Raw genomic sequence first — 21,861 nt, forward strand, 5'->3', positions numbered from 1 at the left:
TCGATTCGGTTCTTCTCTCCTTTCTGCTGATGACTTTATAATCTTCACGTCGTTGAGTGTTTTTCGGGGGCCCCGTTCTCAGTCCTGCTGAGAGGAATAAGGCTTTGGATTGCTCCTCAGATATCTAGAGGTTTACAGCTACTCAGTATTTATTTCTCCTTCCCTCCCTCGGTGAACACTGCCAAGGCTTTGTTACAGTTCGCCACCCGAGATAATGAAGTTTAACCAAGGTTGCTGTTGTCCAGGTTGCTGTTTGTTTAGTTTGATTTTGCTGTCTCTAGCATCAGTGTTGGTGGTCTAGTAGAGAAATTCACGCTGTCTCCGACAGGTCCACGTGGAACGAGCTAGCAAATCCTTTTGCGGGCTGAAAAGACACAGAGAACACACTCGTTAAGACAAATGACACCCTTTCCCTGGAGACTTTTTAGTGACACAATCGGCCCGAAATACCATCTCTTGAAGGATACATGCCACAAAGGACTCTCTGTGAAGTTATTTATACACCCTAAAGGCTGGTCCTCGCAGTGTAATGGTAAAACTAATTTGGGAATTGGGTAAAAACGTCCATCAGTGAAGATAAATGTTCAAAATTTGGTGGCTACATAATGCATGCATAAAAAATACACAGAGCACTAATTGCTTCATTAATTATCTATAAATGGATCATTAAACATTTATGAAGCCTTTATCAAGGCAACCCTGGTGATCAGAGCATTGCCATAGCCACTAGTAGCAAACGATGCTATTTTTAAAAGGAGAGCATGATGCCTATTGGTTAATATAGCTTCAGCCTCTGGGAGTAGTCTCATATTTTTTTTACAGACTGATGAACAACAAAACCACAGGGTCCATTTATTTCAAGAGACAAGGCAAACGGGAGGAGAAATCGTAAATCACCAAACAAAAAAAAACTAAACAAAAAAAGAAAAAGAGGGGGAAATGAAATAGAATAAAGTTGTGAGTTTTGGACTTAGTGAATATGGAGTGCATTTATCCTAACGCTGCGAGGCAGATGAGACAAGCAGACATGCAGGCAGCTATATTTGGAGCAAAGCGGGCTCTAGCACCTAAAGGCTAAATACCAATTATTTTTCACATGGACCTGATGTGCAAAGAAGAAGACCGCTCGGCTCTGTTTGCTAAGTCGAAAACAATACAGACAACAACAATAACAACAACAGCAAGAAGAAGAAAAGCAGGTTATGGTGCTCATCGTTTACCTGAGAGACAGGCAGGCCACAGTCAGCATGCAGTATCATGGAGGATGGTGTTTAACATGGTGGTGACTTGACTGGAAATGACTTCTCTACTGAAACGTGGATATCGAATCCATTCTCTCCTCTTAGAGCTAATAGAATATTCATGTAATGTGGAAGCTCGGAAAAGCAATTGAAAGCGGCAAATGTCCTGCCATCCCTCTCTAAATAATACCATCCAGCTTCTTTAGAGATACAAGCTGGAAACTCCATTTTTTATTCTAAGGGATATCAATATGTTTCATTTTCCAAATTAAACCTCCCTCATATTTGAATAGTTTCCTTCCTATCTCACATAGAACTTGTGCATATGTGTGTGTGTATGTGTGTGTGACTTTCCCAACTGAAGAATCTTGACCTCATGGTTGTCAGCGCACCTCACCCACCCTTCTTTGTGTCAGGTATTGATCCACAAGCAAGTATAGATACTCCAGACATCCTTTTTAGAACAAAATGGACTTCAGTCCTTGTGAAAAAAGAAGCAGCGTGGGATGTGTGTGCTTCACCTTTGGAGCTATTCAGTAGGGAAGTCATCGCGTTCGAGCAAAAACTCTTGTTGCCGAGCACATAGAGAGAAAGCTGTCCTTTGCAGCGTGAGATGATCTATAACTCATTTCCTCTCTCTCTCGAGCATGTTCTCATTGAAACAGCGTTCGGTTGCATGTGTGTGAAGATGGCGAGAATAGAAATGTGATGTGTGCTCGTGTTGGTGACCTTTACTTATATGAGCATCAGATAAAAAGACTGGATTGGAAGGGATCTCAAGGGGAGGAGGGCAGGGCGAGGGGGAATTTAGAGAAAAGGAAAAAGAAAGAAAAATGGGCCACAGCCAACTAATATGAGTCCGATTCAAATTTTGTTTATTTTATAATAAATCACATGATTACAGACAGCATTAAGGATTAGGGTGGGGTTAGAGCTATTGTTTTAAAGTGGGGTTTTGGAGAAGGGGATTTAGCAGTAATAGATTACATTTTACATTCAACAAAAAATGTATAATTTACAAAAAAAAGAAACAATACAACAAAAACATAAAGCCATATATTTTTTAAAAAACTCCTTAAAAATAGAAGAAATAAAAGTTGATAAACAACGTAAAAAGTCCCGATCAGAATCAAGAGGCAGATTCAGTGTCCCCCTCCTTTTAGTATCTGTACTGGACCAGACCAAAGTCATAAGGTCCCAGGGAACTTTCATACTGATACTCACAGAGAAAGGTGGGTTTGTACGGTAGGGTCCCCCTATCATACTCTTTCCTCTCTAGCGTGCTGGAGCTGTACTGCTGCTGTTGCGGATGGAGGTGATGGTGAAGGCTGTGGTGTGACTGTGATCTTTGACCGTCCTTGCCAAAGGTGGAGAATGACCTATCGCTGGACGAGGCGGCGGACGAGGTCATGGTGAGTTGGTCGGAGAGGTTGACGGAGGAGGGTACCTCAGTGTCGGGCAGGGTAGCGTCCATGCCGGGGACGTGCAGGTTGCTGCGGTAGTCCGGACCCTGGCGCCCGTCGGACGGCACGAAGGACGGCATCCAGCAGCGGTCGGAGTGGCCCAGGGCCTTGCACTCCTCCGTGCAGTTAGAGAACAGGTCAGCGCCTGCAGGGAGAATACAAACGGAAGGATGGAAAGGATGGAAAGTTGAAGCAGGATGAGGTGGGTGGAAATGTGGATGGAACATTAGAGGGGGATGATAAGTTAAAAGGGAAAAAAAGAGAAGAGAAGAGGAGTCAAGGGAGCATGAGAAGAGAAGTGGTGAGGATATTTGGAGTGGAAAAGGAAGACGGACGGAAGAGATGGGAGAAGGAGACCAGAAGAGAGAACACAAGTTAGCAATCATTTGCCAATGTCGTGGGCTGAAAAAGTGCAGCAAAAGCTATTCATCAAAGAGACAAGGCCAACATTGATGAAGCGAATTGTTTGCTTTCCTCCTCACCTCATTCATTCTGAATGAAATGTGCAATCAAAGTGATGTGGTGTTGCAAAAACATTTCACCCCCCCCCCCTTTCTCTACACATCAACATCCTCAGACTCACAATTGATTCCCAAACACCAGGAGACAATACGTGAATCCATATTCCATCATCTTTACACACACACGCACACAAAAAACGACAATTATGTAGAAAAATGAACCACGAAAAGCAACAAAATATTCACTGGCTGATTAATCACAATCTAATGTCAATCATCCCTATACAAACAGACAAAGTGTGTAATTGACACAGAGCTACTGCCAAAAGCAAAACATCAACATAAAAAAGATTAAATTAACATCTGAAATGACATAATAGAATAACACACACACGCACACACACACTTGTGCACACTCACGACCAGCATGAAAGAGGTACCAGTTATGTTAATTACACTCTCTTAGAGAGAATAAAGAGAAGAGCACAGGGGGGGGGGGAAGAGTATGAGCAAGATTATGAAAGGGAAGAGAGAGAGAGAGGAACAAGAGAAGTGAACAGAGTCATCATAATAATGAGACCCTGCAGCCATTCTGCTCCTGTGCAGATTGGATTTGTAGTTTTTCCCGTTTTTTTCCCCCTTTTTTTATTCAATGTGGGAAAGGCACTGGGAAAGGCACTGGGAAAGACGTGATCAAAGCAGGAGACGGGCAGATTAAGGTGAGAGACTGATGCGTTACGGGAGAAGAGAGGCAGAAAATGAGGGAGAGAGAGAGAAAGAGAGAGAGACAAAGAAAACCGGACAATCCGTAATCTGTAATTCTCCCGAGGCTGAGAGGGCTTCAGATCAAAGGGTCTACTTACACAAATCTATTCTACTGATCTATCGGGCCGATAATGCTGCCGCTGCTGCTCGTCTACTACTAAAAGGAGGCAAGCACGCACACAAACAATGTAATGTAAGCACGCACATATCAATAGCTATTAGGCTACAGAGAGAGATAAGCCTATGTGGATTATATATACAGAGACAAGAGAAGAATATCACATTTAATTATCAGGACAGATCAATAAAACCATGCCAATAAAGATATATGATCGTTTAAATTTATCTGCCATTATATGAGAGGGTATAACAGCTTTACTCTTCTGATTTGAAAGGGATGAAACAAGTATGTCTTCCCTATCATGGATTATCTTTACTCTCAGTGTGAGTGAGCACTGGTCATGAATACAATAGTACACATGACCAATTTTTGCATTTTCAGTTTGCAGTCAGATTGGATTCTACTGCTCTACATTGTACAGTTCAGACAATATGATGCCAGTTTAGCAAGTATTTTGTCTATTATAGCAATATAATATTGGCTAGACTCCTACTGGCAGCCTTGAGGGGACTGATCCTTTCATTATAATATTTTATGACAATTATGATAATTTTAAATCTTTTTTTTTATTATTATTACAATATCTATCAATGTAGGACCACTGTATGCACACTAGTTCCTCATTAGATTCTGGTTATAATCATGTTTGGAATGTGATATAGTTCATTTTTCCTTCATTATACACAAGTGCACATTTAAGGGCCTGTGGTAAAATGTGTAAAGATGATGCAATCTAGATGTTTTACAGCTGAATAGCTCTTTATTAAAGGAGAGGTTGACTGTTTTTTTTTTTTAAGTCTGTCTTAAAATATTTGGCATTGACCCATTTTTCTTGCTGTAATCATACCTCCTGCTCCTACTGGTCATTAGAAGATCCTTTCAAAATGTACTTTAAAAGGTAAGTGATGGGTGGGTGGGGGGGCAAAATCCACAGTCCTCCTTCTGAGCTTTTTGTCACGATCTTTCCACTACAGTTGAACAGCAACGCACTCATTGGCTATAACTGTGGAATATATCCACTTTATTTGACCTATATTATCTTTAAAAAAATGTTTGAAATCATTCCTTTCTCAAAATGAGAGCTGTGGATTTTTCCCTTCCTTCCATCACTTACAATGTAATGTCTTTGGAGGGAATCCTTTTAATGGTTAGCAAAACCTGTTTCAATGTTCATATAGACACTCGAATGTTGGTTTTTATAAAAGACTTGAAAATTTGTGAACTAAACGTCCATAGAGCATGTCAGTGTGAACCTGTGGCAGGAAGGAAAGCATTTAGAACACATCAACATTCTCACACATTGCTCAAGTTTTTCAGCAGCAGCTCTTTAGAGGTGTTTGTACCACTTACAACATGTTTGAAATAGACAGCGGCAACTGCACTGCTCACATCAGCAGCTGTACTTAAATGAAACTAGTCTTATTATATATGTTTTGTGGCTCAGTGGGTCACTCACTCACAATGTTTGCATGGAAACATGAGTGTGCCAGTTACATAACCGGCATTGCAAAATAAGCAGAAATCAGCAGTTTCCATCAATAATATGTCAAGTGTCTAACCCTAACCCTAACCCTCCTTCTCTGCACACACTGGACATCAGTAATCACCTTTCAAATTTAGATTGGGTGCCTGAAATTAATTACAAAAAGCCCTATTCCTTCTATGTTAGGCCCATCCAACTGGTGGTGCTCTAGGCGACCACCTAAGCTCACTTAAACCTAAAAAACAGCTCTGTCAACAAGTCTGCTTATGACATCAAGGCACTGAAGACAGAAAGGAAAGAAAACAAGCAGAACAAACACCAGGGAATGTGATTTTCATTATTATTACAGATCTAAATTATGCTCAACTCATCTTCAGATCCAAAAAACTTCACAGACTTCATAATTTGATTAGAGCAGCTACAACGAGTGCAATCAAAACACATTACGCTGACTTCATTTATTTAATACTACAACTTGTTCTCACTGCAAATGTCATTCACTGCCTGAGAACCAGCAATAGTGGCTGATCCTACCCTTTGTGTCTGCGTTGTGCACTGTGTGGATGGAATGGTGTTGCTAATTCAGGCCTCGCGGGGGAGCGAGACAGGGCCACAAGGCTGCAGAGACCAGAAAGCCAGAGGAGATGTGCGAGGTCTCACAGACAAGAGACAGCGGGGGCCAAACAGACGGGGGAGTCACAGATTTCACAGACAGAGACAGCAGGCAGGAGGAGCAGCGAGACTGCAGGAGCCATAAGGAAGGAGAGGGGAGACCCTGGCCATCGCAGATGGAAAGAGCAACAGCCAAAAAAGACAGGGGGAGACCCAGCCCTCGCAGATGGAGACAGGAGAGGGGTTAGACAGAGGTGGGAAGCGAAGGACAAGACTTATTGAGCAGATTCAAAATGAAAAATGTCCAATTAAACATTTAATTCATCCTTATTATACAGAAATATTTTGAACTTCCAGCTGTTTTTTTCTACACCCTCTTATCTAACTCTTCAGGGTCATGTAAGGCTGGAGTGTTGGCACGCTTCAAGTGAGAGGCTGAATAAATGAAAAGAAAAATGTAGAGACTGTAAGAAAAACTGTAGATGTAAAATTATGTTGAAACTTTAATAGAGTTCATTATATCAGTTGAGGATTAACCGCGTGATTTCATTTTCCCGTTGGATATAAGGAGTTCACTATAAGTCTACAACATGCTGCCTCACTGTGCTTAGTTATTTACTTTGAGTAAAGCGCAGGATTTGAGGAAGATACAACAACAACAAAAAAAGAATAGCTTCACATAAGAGCTGACAGCTACTTTCTTTTGTGTTTTATTCAACAGATTATGTTTGATTCGGCAAGTTTCAAAGACGTCAACGTCTGTTTACCAGTCAGTGCGTTCGCTGCCAAAAGGTTCATTTGTTTTTATCACCACCTCTCACTTACGGGTTGTGGTTCAGTGGCAGCTGTGTACTCAAGAAGAGAAAGCGTGATTCAACGGAGAACAATACGAGCGATCTCTAAATTTTACAACGTGAAAAGCGTTGGAGTGCGACTACCGGGAGAGCTGTGTAAATAAATGCAAATTCCAATTTTTTGAGTGGCATTTACTTGCATTTACCCTCAGATTCACCCCTGAAATGAATGTATATTTATGCCATTTTCTAAGGTTGGGTGGGGAGGAAGGGGGGCATATAAATCATGGCATTTCTGTTAATTCCCATCTTACATTTAGCCTTTGGCCTTTCAGTGGACTTTTGGTGCTAATTAATTTCCCTCTTTCGACACACGAGGGTGTTGACCTCAGGCCCTCTAGTCATCTCTGTGCTGTTGCCCAGATAAAGTGGCTCGTAGCGACGATGCTTCTAAACGTGCAAACAGAATCAGCAAAGAGGGTGAAGATCAGGTGCAAAAAAAAAACATGCATGCAACTGTGCAGAAAGGACGTGGACACACACACACACACACACACACACTCCTACACATGCATGCAGATACACGGTTAATGTTAAAGGATTGAGAGAAAGCTCAGTTTATTGCATATTTTTCATATATCAGTATGTTACCAAGTAGGCACAAGGGCATATTGTACTTGATGTGTAAATATAGTCTGCTGCAGTCACTGTTTACCGTACATCAGGGTTGCAGAAACTCTTGTCACGAGCTTCCAAACTGCAATTTTTTGTGCCTCGCGGCTCGCTCTGCAAAAAAAACCCCGGCGACATGTATGTTTGCAAACACACACACACACACACACGCTTAAAAATCTCTCTCCTACTGCCGAGATGTGGAACTGTACGCAAGTCAACAGACAGACAGACCACACGCACATGACACCCGGTGGCTGTTGATCCCCCGCGTCAAGCACCTTTTCTTCCCCAGGCAGGAAGCAAAACAACAACCAAAACCAGTGACTGGCAATGACAGGAACCTGCCAGCAGCTCTATCTCTCATCGTGACCTCATCAAGCAGGGAGTATCACACACACACACACACACACACACATACACACACACACACTGGCACGCATACACCCGCAAGTAAACGATGCTACACAATGCAAACACAATCTACTTGCTAATAAGCAATCAGCACTTCTGTTCCTTCTCTTTTCTTTCTTTTTTTTCTCTTTTCCATTACATCTCTGCATGTTTCTGAAATCCCACGTCGGTGTGATTTGACTAATTGCTGCTGCCTGACATACATCCAGCAACTGGGAGTGAGGAAATGAAGGAAAACAAATCCTGGGAAAACACAAACCCCATGTTTAGAATTCACTTTGCGGGTATGTGTCTGCCGTGCTCACATTTGCAGTCCCTCCCTGCACTCGTTCCTCTGTTTCTCTCTCTTTCTTCTCTATTAGTCCCTCTCTGTCTCTTAGCCTCTTTCTGTGTCTTTGTCTCTTGTTATTGCCGCTCACATTTAATCCTCTTTGCCTGTTTCTTCCTCTCTCTTTATCTCTTCTTTAACCTAAAAAAAATAAATAATAAATAAAAATCAACTCCCTCTCCCTCAGGTAGAGGGCGTCTTCTATCCATACCTCTGTTTTTCATCTTGTCCTCCACTGTTCCAGAGAGAATACAGACACAAAACGTCAATATTTGGACAGCAGCTTAGGTCGGCAGGGGAGCAACATAGCTTCCTTACACGAGCTGGCCAGTGAGTCTGTGATGAGTAAACCAGAGACCTCCCAGGGCCAAAACAGAGAACAAGATGGCTCCTACCGTATCCAGAAATGACACACAGAGAAATTGTTCCCAGTCTCTGAGAGACAGCTACCATTTTCGATGTGTGCTACAAGGCAACTGGGCCGGGAAGGAGAGCCAAGATGGCTGCTTGCCCTAACAGTGTCTGTTTGATTAATACCCTCCCTTATATATTGTTAGAGAGGTTCTGGATGACCACTGATTATCGATCTCTGGTTCGTATGCTTTTCATCACTTGATATACTCTTTGAAAGCAGCGTGCTATGTTGTGTACAGCATTGACTCAGACATAAGACTGTATATACTAAACCACCCCCCCCCCCCTCTCACAACTCCTGCTGATTTACTTTTGGGCAATAAAGGTGGAGAATAAAGTGATTCTGATTGTTTTGGGTGTTATTTTGGCTAGTCTAGTACAAGGCAGGTCTTACTTTAAAAGTTTTAGTACAACGATAACTGTTCTCCTGTGGGTGGGATGGGATAGTGGGACGGGTGAAAAGATTGAAAAAAATGGAAGTTCTCTCCTCGGCTTTGCACTGTTTTTATATTGTTGCTTGTGAAATTGCTTCCAATAAAGAGAGTTATATATATATATTAAAAAAAAGTTTTGCCCATCCTTTTCTTTAGCTGTGACACCATTGAGTAATTGGGAACACAGTGACATTGTGACACAAAGTCCAACAGGGCATGAAAAAGACAATCGCATATGTGGAGGGGTTAGGTTTCAGGTTAGAGGGTGTATAATATTTGCCGAATGAATAATGGGTAATGACACTTTGCCTGCTGATGACTTCCAGTAGTATAAAACCCATGATAAATTCCAGGCAATGGACCCCAACCACTGGTCCACAGCCCAGTGATTGGGGTCCACTCATCTAAACCACTTAATTTTAGGTAAAACTGAAAACTCACTTCACCTGAAATGTCTTAAACTACACAGGAAAAGAGTGCAGTGATGTGCCTTTGTTCCCTCTTTCATGCAGATTCGGCTAACATGGGGTTTTGCTTCAAAGCAGTAAGACTTCTTCAGTCTCTTTACTTGTGTTTCTTGTCTAATTATACTACAGATCCCATCAATGAACTTGGTAAGTACAGTGTTGTCATCATTAGGAATACTATTACACCCCAGTTGCAATAAGCAAGTTGCCTTGTTGAGATTCATAACGAGGTACTCCCAGGCCACAAATGTGAGCAAAAAGTAATGTAGTTTCTCTTGTGCATACATTAGAGAAGAGTGTAATTGAAGCTTCTGATAACAGATCAGATTGCCCAACACTTGTGCTCACTTTGAACAACGTATCTTAACATCATAATTCATCATTACAAGTTTAGCCCTAGCAGCCTGGATGAAGCAGATGTTCTGTCTCTGGGGCTGAAAGGATAAAAGTGAGTGTCACTCATGGACAAAGCATATTTATGACAGCCAGGACATTGCTTTTAACTCGTGTTCCACTTCAGTCACCATAGATTAAAAAAATTAATAGAGAATATGTATCCAAGGCCACTCTCTGAACACATCTCGTGTTTCCAGCATATTCGAGGTATATTTATTTCTGCTTGTACTGAAAGTCAAGAAGGTCTATGTTTCTTTTTCATCCATTGGGTGTTATTCACATTATTCAGAGAGCTTATTATTTGAGCTTGACTAAGGTGGCTAAATTTGCACACACAGGGCCATCTTTCATCTTCTTTACCTTCACAGTGAGCGAGATCTCCCTGTTTTGTTTTTTTTTCGACATGTGAGCTTATGAACTTGTACACCCGAGAGGTTATTTTGGTCTCAGGGATCACATCCATCTTCATATATCAAAACTATTTTGACATATGCAACAAATGGTCATTCGGCTGCACGGCAAGCACCAGATTTGGTTGCGTCTGAGTCCTAGGAGAGGGTCTGTTTCAAAGCCCTGTTTGCTAAACTCCTTTGACAGCTTACTGACATGGGAAACTGCAACACGGTGCCCGCCACTAATTCATAATCAGACATCTAATACACCATTGCCACAGTGATTTAATTGTCCCATTTGTCATGACTGTTGTTCTCACCAAAACAAACGTCATGATAATGATCATTTCCAGTCTCCCGCCCGTCACGCAGACTTCCACAGCTGATCGAATGTTTCTCAGACACCTTTTTTTCTTTCTTTTTTTTTCACTGATGAATATTTCATCCTGCCTCCTCTTTTATCTGTCACCCCCTTTTTGTTGTTTTTTTTGTTATGATTTCTACACCGCTATCTCCTATTTAGGAAGATGGGGAGTGAAATAATGAGAAAAAACTGCATCTGATTTGAATGAAACAACCTAAAGAAAGAGGGTGAAAAGGGGGGTAAGGAATATAAAAATAAAAAGGTGTGGTAGTGTCTCACCCCAGTCATGCTGCTTTTTTTAAAAAAAAGCCATTTGCCCACTTTTTAAAGGTATCCGGTGATATTTCAGCCTCACAGGCAGTGTCCCTTTGATTTAAAACCACGTCAGGAGACTTATTTTCTAAAGTGTCAGACGGGCGGCCGAGCGGGAAGCTACGGCAGGTGTAGTTGATGATATGCCAACTGGAAATGGTTTCCCCTTGATTTGAAATATTCCTAGGTGCACCAAAAAAAGGGAGAGTGTGCTGCGCGGTCCCGTGAGAAAACCTTGCCTCTAACCCTCCTTTGATAATTGCTATGCAAAGGTTCTAGAAATGAATTACTGATCAGCCGAGTGTTGCAGAGAGCCAACGTGTGGGGGAGACAGAATGAAGGATGAGACCCTGCCATAAACCCTGGAAGAGAATATGTGTGTGTCAGACAAACACACACACACACACACACACACACACACACACACATACACACACACACACACAATGCAGGAGCATGCTAAATATATGAGTGTGTGTGTGTGTGTGGATTTGTGTGTGCACACAAATGCTGCAGAAAGGCATAAAAATACACGTGGTCTATACATAGTCATGGCTGACGCTTATTCAGTTTGGCTCTCAACCGAAAAACACGCACTCAGCACAAAACTCTTAGAGGCGGGTGCGCACAATAACGTGCACAAACATAGTGTAGCATGAAACCCACATGTGACAACCAGCAGTAATCTGATTCTCATATTAACCCAGTAAAAAAAAGTCATACAGAGACATAAATGAGCAATAGGTAAGCTTATATAGAGGCAATATACTGCTGGCAGGGTGCCAGACATCAGCTACTACTCTCTCCTCTTAAACTGAATCTCATTTAAGCCTCCCAGCTCACCGTCTCCGAGGAGAACTCCTTTTCAATACAGACATCATCACCTAGCCTCGTTTTCTCCTACACAAAACACACAGCGCAGACAAGCGGATTACATACAGGTATCATGTAGACGCCTACATATTAAATCAGACAATGGTATACCCTTACACACACACACACACACACATTCCGTCTGTGAAACTCAAGTGTCCCTCTTTCCAAAATACCAGTCACGTGATGTTACCTCCCGTGGAGTGTTAAAGCTGTTCCCTTCTAAATCCAACATGAGGAACAAATGTTGGTTCCTCATATGAAATACAGAGCACAGCACCAACCAGGCCAGTGCCAAATGAACACGCTCAGAGCCAAATAAAGCTGAGGACACTTGTTATTAGTTCTTAAATGCAGGCCTGTAACTCCTGCTACAAAAAAAACCTATCACTTTATGAACTGAGATGTTAAGGAATTCAGTGCAATATTCCACATAAGTGTTAAATTAACTCTTTGGACAGTCTTTGAAGCATCCTATCAAGGCTAAGTAGCATATCACACATTCATAGCTGTAGCACATGTTCCATGTCATCCCTGCTCTTTCTTGTGTGTCTCTGTGTCTGGTCTGTTGAGTAAAAAAAGAAAAAGAACCAGTCCAGCTCTGCATGAATGTGCTGCTCCAGACATGCATGCATCACATTCTGATGGAAGAGCTTTCAACTCTGAATATATTTTTCATCATACAGGTTAACATTTATTCCACAGAAAACAAATTATTATTGGTATAAAAAAGCAGAGAGAACCTTTGGATGTATTCCAGCTCTGCATTTCAGTCTCGCCCAGTTTGACCTTCCCAACCTGTTTCATCAGCCAGGGTTTGGGAGTCACACAACCACCGCTGCATTGGCTCTCTATTTTGGTTTGGTTCATTAATAATGTCAAACACCATGGAATCTGATGAGGACCATTCACTATTCTACAACACCTATCTAATCTGCTCTATTTGTATTCCCAGCACTGATATGATATTTGGCAGGCTCCAGTCTAGACAGGGGTCTTATGCGAGTCGTGTGGAACAATCCCTCAGAAGGAAAGGGCAATTCAATATGGAATGAGATTTTGTATCGCTCCACTTTTTGTCTGACTCCACTTTGATCAATAAACAGGTACTAACCTAATAGAAATTTAGAGAGAACAAGGGGAGTCTTATGATAAGACTTAAAGCCTTGTCTAAAAAGATCCACTGCACTGTAAAATGCAGAAGAGAAATGAGAGTCAGTAAATGAACCTGAAGCTAAAGGGAAATGTTCCTTTACTTTAACTTATGCCAAAGCTACAAAGATTTGGATTAACACAATGAAAGAGGAAAAAGCTGCTTATGTGTTTGATCAGCTAAATCTATAACCAACAAAAGAAGTACAATGCACTGACTGTGAAGCAATTCATAGAGCTGATTGAAATGCATCTCATTATGTCAATTTAGCTTCCATGCCTCTTCCTTTCACTTGACTGAACCTATTGATTTGTGCCACTAAAGCACTATAGAGCTCACGCTGTCTCGCCGCAAGTCGTTGTCCTTTCAGCGCCATTCGATGAAACAGCAAGCGCAGTTCCAAAGAGAGAAGGAGGGGTGGAACCAAGACAGGAAGAAAGAGAAGAGATTTCCCCAAATATTTCTCCCTTTCACCCGGGTGTGAAATACAATCAACACCTCTGGGGTTGTTCATGCCAGCCAGCGCAGGAACCCAGAGCTCGGGCCTTTGCACACTCTCAAATTAAGGAAATTAAAAGTCACCAGTCCGCACCAACAATTCTGCATTATCCCCATACGCAGTCACAAACACACACACACACACACACACACACACACACACACTGTTGAGACCGAGGAGGAAGTGGGGTGTTTGAGCACTGCAATGACAGTGTAATTATATGATGTGAGAAGGGGGAGAGAAACTCACCGGCCAACTGACCCCGGTTGGTGGCGTCGTGGTCACTGTCGCCTTGCTCGCTGTCGCCATGACCACTGTCTTTGGAGCTGACGATGTCTGCTTCTTGGAATGCCGAACTGAAAGCGGCAGCAGGGGAGGCGTGAGGAAGAATGCAGGCAGTCGAGTCAGAGAGGGAGGAGAAGGCGGCACGGTGGTATGATAATAATGAAGTGTGCAGACGCAGAGGTCGAGATATGGTATCGGAATGGGTGGGAGGGGGGGGGTGAAGGGAGAGACGGGAGGGGGGGGGGTTAAAATAAGGGGCAGAGGGAACAAGAGTCAGAGAGAAAGAGACAGAGAGGGGGAATCAGAAATCAACACCACATTAATACAGTCACGGGGGCCGTCGAGAGTCTTAAATTGGATGTTACACATGACATGTAATGAAATCCAGCATTAGAGCTTTAATAGGCGCTGCACTGTCAGTTATGGGACTGATGCCAAATTGAAGAGCAACGTTATGGATACATTGGGAATCATGTAGGCTCTTAAAGCCACAATTAACTATGCGGGATATATGGGATTCATACTGATGGGTGTAATATTCAATTTTATAGATATGTGAATAGCCTGTGGCTCCATGATGCCTATTGGATGTTACAAGTCGGTAACTGGTTGATATGGTGTGTGTGTGTGTGTGTGTGTGTATGTCTGTGTGTGTGTGTGTGTGTGTGTGTGTGTGTGTGTGTGTGTGTGTGTGTGTGTGTGTGTGTGTGTGTGTGAGAGAGAGAGAGAGAGAGAGAGAGAGAGAGAGAGAGAGAGAGAGAGAGAGAGAGAGAGAGAATGTGTGCTTCTCCCTACCTGTTGACACGTCTGGGTCTGTCCACCAGATAGCTGAGTTCTGCTCGTTGGTGTTTTGTCTAGAAAACGCACAGAAACACACATTGGATCACTTTTAATGGCAAATAGACATATGACTTAATATAAAAGCACAGAAGTTCATGGCTTCATAACAGAAACATAACCGACCACGAATGCACACATTGGCTGTTAACGTGCAACAGTGTTAGGAGAGGAGTTATGATGTGGCAGAGTGAGGCTGGGTACCGACGTTGCGCGCATCTACTTGGTGAGTGAGAGGGCGAGAGGAGACGAGAGTGGGTTAGGGAGGCGATTGAATGCGTAAATGATTGAGCCGCCCGATGCTGAAACTGAACAACCTTTGTTCACGGTGCTGCCGTGCTGGGTCGTGCGCGGAATACTTAACACACAGCAAAAGGCAAGGCTGTGACTGGCTGTCTGGCTCCACTCCAGCTTCACCGCAATCAACAAAAAAGCTTCAACTCCTCAGCTCCCCTGAGCAGAACGCACAAGCTCAACACAAAACAGACCCGTCAAGTCACTCGTCTCCTCCCTTCCTCTTGATGATATTTGCCACCCCAAACTTCCTCTGACCTTCTCATCTATCATCTCAGTTTTCAGCGGGGGGGAGGGGAGCAATTAGGGAAAGCCACTGGTGTCACCAAACCATCAGAAATGCGCTCTTGGTGAGATTTTTAGACAAAAGTTTCTGCTAAAATGAGGTTTCCCTTTCATTGTAATGATCAAGAATGTACATTATCTCTACTCACTGTGGTGATATATGCAACACCTTGACACACACTTAATCCAAATATTCATAATTAACTCATTTTAACCCTAAACAAAAAATGTCTATCCATGTGTGCGCGCTCGTGTAAATAAGTTAATATATGGGTGAAATTAAACCTTTATCACCCAATGTAGCACAAAAAAAAGAGAAAAGAAAGGTGTCTTACAATCTGGAAATTATAAGCACTTGATGCCGACACAGACGAGCTCTGTCACACTCAGAAGATAACAGCCTACTGCGCACGACATAAAGGTTGATCTGACTGCAGTCTATTGCGAATATAACTAAAAGGCCGCATGAGATTTAACAATTGACACGTCCAATCAGTAGTATGCATGGCAATGATTAAAGGCCACAGAGCAGAACAGGCAAGTCAATACCATTTCCATCTTCTGCGAGACTTGGGCTGCGCGCATGACCTGAATGGATAACATACTTTGACATGAAACAGGCACAGATGTTGATTTCTGGAAGATCTTTAAAATCAGGTTAACCCTTTAAATCGTGGTTATGGGAACTTCGAATGCATATCACAGGGAGTTAAGTGAAGCCATGGGCAATAAAAATGTGATTCAGGCTTTTCTTACCTCATTAGAGAGAATACTGCCGTTGGATATGATGTCCGGCTGTTGGTCACTGTAACCCGTGACTATGGCGCCACAGGGGTTGGTGTGATCCGTATCATTGCTGCGGGAGGGGCTGCACGGTTTGAGGAACATCAGATCCGTTTTGGCTGACTCCGGTGTCAGACACACCTGGTAGCAGTAGGAGTTCTGGTTCTGGTGATGGTGAGAGCCGAAGCCCCCTCCCACGCCGCCCACACCAGACTCCTCCACGGGCACCTGCCCCACGGGCCCGACCCCTGACGTCACGTTGGTGCTCTGAACTAACATGATGTCTGATTTACTCAGCTTCTTCTGTTTCCGGCCCCTAGCCTGCCTGCTGCAGCAGGAGCTGCAGCACAGGCAGCAGTCACCGGCCAGCAGGCACGTGTACAGGTTGAGCTTCTTGTCCTTTTGGCAGCGCACGGCCAGTACGATCATGGCCAGGAGGAAGATGAAGGAAACGGAGCCAAGGGCTATGATGAGAATAAGAGTGAGGTCAAGGGAGGTCTCCTTTGCCTTGGAGGCCGAGCCACGATCCCCGCTGCGGCCCTCGACCACGCTGTCCACTAATATTACACTCACACTCGCCGAGGACGAGAGAGGAGGCTGCCCGTGGTCCCTCACTTCAATCAGCAGGTCATAGTAGCCCTGCGGGTCCCGCTTAGGAGAGATCCTGCGGGCTGTCCTCAGCTCCCCTGTCCTCCAGTCCATCCGGAACATCCCCATCTCGTTGCCCCGCAGGATGCTGTAGGACAGCCGTGCGTTCTCGCCGTCGTCCGCATCCATGGCCACAATGCGCGTCACCAGGTAGCCGGGCTCCGCAGAGCGAGGCAGGTGCTCTTTGGCTGTGCCGTTTTTACCGATGGGGGCAATTACAGAGGGAGCGTTGTCATTTTGGTCAACTATAATCACATTTACAGTGGCATTAGAGAAGAGCTCAGCTGCACCCGAGTCTTTAGCCTGGACCATAAAGCTAAACTCCTTCAGCTGTTCATAATCAAAAGAGCGCAGTGCGTAAAGGTAACCGGTGTCCTGGTTTATGGATACATACGTGTCCACAGACATGCCCTGTATGTCACACTCCAATATGGAGTAGGTAATAAGAGCGTTCTGTCCTACATCAGGGTCCAAAGCGCTCACGGCATGAATGAAAGCACCTGGCACATTATTCTCAGTCACATACACATCATAAACAGCTTGCGTAAAACTGGGCGCATTGTCATTCTCGTCGGAAACGTGCACTTTAATTGACTTACTGGTGGCGAGAGAAGGCTGACCCTTATCTTTGGCCACCACGGTGATGGTGTACGAATCTGTGTTCTCTCTGTCCAGCGGCCCGTCCGTCACGATAGTGTAGTAGTTTTTAAACGACGATTTGAGCTTGAAAGGAACACCTCCCAGTATTTCGCAGCTCATTTGCCCATTCTCACCAGAGTCCCGGTCTGAGACGCTAAAAAGTGCGATCACGGTGCCCGGGGCGTCCTGCTCGCTCACGGATTCAGTCACAGTGCTGAAACCGATCTCTGGTGTGTTGTCGTTCACATCCACGAGTTTCACCAGCACTTTGCAGTGCGCGGGGACTGCGTTAGCCCCCATATCTTTAGCCTGGACGTAAATCTGGTGCGTGTTGCTCTCTTCAAAGTCCACCTCGCCCGCCACCTCTATCATACCTGTTCTGGCATCGATATTGAATAAGTCCTTTATCCTCGGGGTGTTGTGACTGCTGAAAGAATAAACTATTTCCCCGTTTTGTCCCTCGTCAACATCCGTGGCGTTGAGCTGAATGACCAAGGTGCCCACAGGCGAGTTTTCCCGCAGGTTAACAGTATACACAGATTGGTCAAATGTAGGCGCGTTATCATTAGAGTCCAGAACTTTAACGACCAGGAGAGCCGTCCCGGTCCGCTGCGGGATGCCCCCATCCACAGCCGTCAGCACATAGCGGTGCACCGCCTGCTGCTCCCTGTCCAGCGGCTTCTCCAGCACCAGCTCTGCGAACTTGTTTCCGTCGCTCTGTGTCTGCACGTCAAGGTAAAAATAGTTATTTTTCGTTATGGCATATGTGCTGAGAGCGTTTGTGCCCACGTCAGGGTCGAAGGCGTTCTCCACCGGGAAACGGGTCCCGGGGATGGCACTCTCCGATATCTCCACGGAAATGTCCGTCTCGGGAAAGCTGGGTGCGTTGTCGTTGATATCCATCACCTCAATCTCCACGCGAAAGAGCTCCAGTGGGTTCTCCAGAAACACCTCCAGGTGCAATAGGCACGGGATGGTCTGCTTACAGATTTCTTCCCGGTCAATTTTCTCCTTCACCAAGAGCGCACCGTTTTCTAAGTTCACCTCCAGATAAGGTGTCCGTGAACTAGGCACAGTCTGGAAGCGGCGAGCGGAAAGTTTGGTAATGTCCAGCCCTAAATCCTCTGCAATATTCCCAACCACAGAGCCAGGTTCCTGCTCCTCTGGCACGGAGTAGTGTAGCTGGGAGACAGCTCCATCCAGGATGGAGAGCAGGATTACTAACCAAATCATCTCCTCTCCCTCTTTCAAAGTGCACTTCAAGACGAAAAGAAAAAAAGTGTTATTCCTTTTTCTCACAAGAAATGAACATTTCTCATTTCCTCTGTCCGTAAAAAGGCAGTGAAATAAACAGCAACAAGGCTGTCCGATTTTGAAATTCCTCTCCTCTGCCTCGGGTCAGTGGAACATTGTGTCGTTTCAGCTGTGAGAAGCACAGCCATTTGATCCGAGCTTCTCTGTTTTAATCAATTCTGCACCGGTCTGTGAGTTTTGGCGTCAGCGCAAACATTGCAGACTGGAGCCAGGACGCATAGCCAACACTCCCTGTGCACAGAACAGACTGCTCCTTCTTCACATAAAAGTCACACAACAAAATAGGAAATTCCACACGAGTAAAACAAAGAAAAAAGAAAAAAAGAAAGCAAAAACTCCTATTTACGCACCGCCGAAATCTAAAACGAATGCAACTTCTAAACGAAGACTGGCGAATAACAGGACTTTCTCTCTATCTCTCTGTGTGAGGATGTAATCACTGCGCCTAAGCGCTCAAAGCGGATGATGCTCTCAGCTCGGCTTCTGTAAGGCGAGTGTGAGCAGCGGGGTTGGTTTTGCGCACAGCTCCTTTCCCCACCAGCCAATGGTATTCTCAAACACCGGGTGTAATGGCACCTGATTGGGGCTCCGCAACGCCAGCCAGAGAACACATCGGGCCCTCATAACAAAACCAGTTAAGTGCCGTTGCGCTGTTCTCCTTTCCTCTCCTCTCCTCTCCTCTCCTCTTTTCCCCTCTCTCCTCTCCAGACCCTGCCTCAGTTGTAGCAGGGAAATTAAATGTTTTACACATCCAGTGAATTAAGAAAGTCGAATTATAGTTGGTGACAGTTGGAATTGGTGGTGCTGGGTGGAGATAATATTGCAGCAGCTTAGGGAATGCTGATCTTTTTGAAACGTTATACTGGAGGAAAATAAAAACAGGTATTTATTATGATCATTATTGTGTGCCCTGTTTCACTATTTCTTCCCCCCCAATGTAACAAACAGCTCTTAAGCTTCCAAATAAAGGCCCACGACCCTCGCAAGGTTGCCATTGATGCAATTATGTCAACAGTTAGGTATTAAAGCAATGCTCTGAAACTAATGCATGAGTCAGAATGTAGAAAGGATGCCCACAGCCAAAGACCACCATGTAAAGAGCCTGCGCAAGTAAAGATAGCTAGTGACGCAATACCCTACTGTGCCATGGCTATCCCCTCTCTCTCTCTCTCTCTCTCTCTCTCTCTCTCTACACACACACATCAAGACATAATAAAACAAATATTTTAATTAAAGTTATATCTCCTGCGCTGTTTGGCAGTGAGCTTCAGAGTGATACTAGGTTCCATGAGAGCAGTATCACACATGACTTACTTTAAATCAGTGTAATGAAGCATCATACTTTGGTCTTACCGTGTTGCTAATAGCCTGGAGCCTATTAGTCCCCATATCTTCCCTTATTCTTATCATTAACCCCTTAACATGCTGGCCATAACTGTATGCAGTTGCATCATGCTCTAATTTAATTCATAAAGCATAAATTAAATATGCAAATTGAATGGTTGTGAGGGAGACACAAAATAGTGGGGGTCTAACTACTTGTGCACCATTTGGAGGATGATGACAAAAAGATGAAAAAGAGCGTAATTGAAGTTAATTAGCATAAGTCTCTAATTCCAAATGTAATAGATGGGCTGCAACAATATCGGCCGTAATGCAAAGCGACGTGCCCATTGTGGGTTGGATTAAACAGCGAGTGATACGCGATTCTGCATCTCACCATACAAGTCAGAAGAAACAAAGAGGAGACGTTAGATGAATTTCTACCCATGTCTGAGCAGGAGCTGTGTGACTGAATCGAGCTGACACTGGAGCCGGATCTCAGAGCAGAGCGCACAGCAGCTCCTCTCTCTCTCCTCCTCCTCTCCTCTCTCTCTCTATCCTCTCTCTCCTCTCTGTCAGTGTGTTACAGAGACCAACGTCGCCCCCTCGCGTCTGCCCGGTTTCTTTTTAATATTTCTGGAAATGAGGGGGACGACTGGAATTTGGACACTGGTTTCTACTAACAATGCAGTGGTTGATTCTATTCCCTCTCCGTGCCACCTCAACTGCCCAAAAACACACCAAAAAGTTCTTCTTCTAAGTTATTTAACTTATATCTCCTTACATGGACTAAATGTTTGCCTGTAAACACATGCCACACTGCAGGTGTATAAGATATTGCCTCTGAAGAATATTCAGTATATTATGAATTCTGAATTCTGAATTCTCACTACAATAACAAAACAATACAGATGATAAAAACTTGGTGTCTTCAATGGCATTATGGCTCTACCTATGACAGTGTTTGTGTGTGCACATTTGACATGTGACATTTTATCATATGATGTGTTAAGTATGATCGCGCTCTGGTAGCCTGCTGGTGAAGACACATGACACATAACTGCAACATCCGCTGATCAATTCTGGCAGCGGACCCTTATTGCATATCACCCCCCATCTCTCTTTCCCTTTTGTTTCTTGTCAACTCTGTCCACTGTCGCTATGAGGGCACAAAAATGCCAAAACAATATGTATAAATACATTTTAAAAAACTGAATTATGAAGCAAATTTCAACTTCAACTACTTTTGAACTTTAAGTGCATTAAACAAGAACAAAAAACCTGTACATGCTCTACACAGGTGTTTTTGGTCTGCTAAGATGGGTGTTGGGTGAAGCTTTTCTGAAAAGTAACTTGAAGTCATCAAACTTTTCACATTATCTAGCCTTTTTCACAGCAGCACATTTTGACTTGATGTATTAGGAAAAGCTCAGGTGTAACTAACATCATTAATGGTGGCTACATGGCAATCTGACAATACCATGACCCAGGAAACCTAAGCAGCTAAATGGAATTCAGCATTCATTATTAATTACATTATTTACACCTGTGCTTTAAGTGTGATGGGTCAAAATGTCTTCCATGAAAAAGGCCTATGAGACTAATAAAAGGTGTCATATTTTCCTGGCAGAAGTAAATCAAAGCTAACAGGAGAGTGGAGGACCAACAGTCTATACATGCCCATACTGTCAGTTGTTCTTAGTCATGTAAATAATGCAAATAATTTGTCACTGAAACAGTAACATTTGCATGTCACCAACTTCCTCATCATATCATTAATCCATTTTTTACATCT

At 43.7% G+C, this 21,861-nt stretch overlaps 1 protein-coding gene across 2 annotated transcripts; it reads right to left on the reverse strand.

Annotated features, from left to right (window-relative positions):
* Positions 1 to 310: 310 nt before the first annotated feature.
* pcdh10a (protocadherin 10a) lies at positions 311 to 18,662 on the reverse strand. 2 transcript variants are annotated; one of them, XM_053333618.1, is made up of 5 exons: positions 16,116 to 18,662; positions 14,739 to 14,797; positions 13,908 to 14,014; positions 2,689 to 2,849; positions 311 to 364 (listed from the first exon to the last, which is right to left on the reverse strand). In XM_053333618.1, the coding sequence occupies exons 1-5, from the start codon at positions 18,660 to 18,662 to the stop codon at positions 311 to 313; spliced, it is 2,928 nt and encodes a 975-aa protein (XP_053189593.1). The 2 variants fall into 2 exon arrangements, with proteins under 2 accessions (XP_053189593.1, XP_053189586.1); XM_053333611.1 differs by lacking the exon at positions 311 to 364 and having other exon boundaries at positions 2,401 to 2,849.
* Positions 18,663 to 21,861: the final 3,199 nt, after the last annotated feature.

The sequence above is a fragment of the Scomber japonicus genome, chromosome 2 (assembly GCF_027409825.1).
Source record: "Scomber japonicus isolate fScoJap1 chromosome 2, fScoJap1.pri, whole genome shotgun sequence".
NCBI lineage: Eukaryota > Metazoa > Chordata > Actinopteri > Scombriformes > Scombridae > Scomber > Scomber japonicus.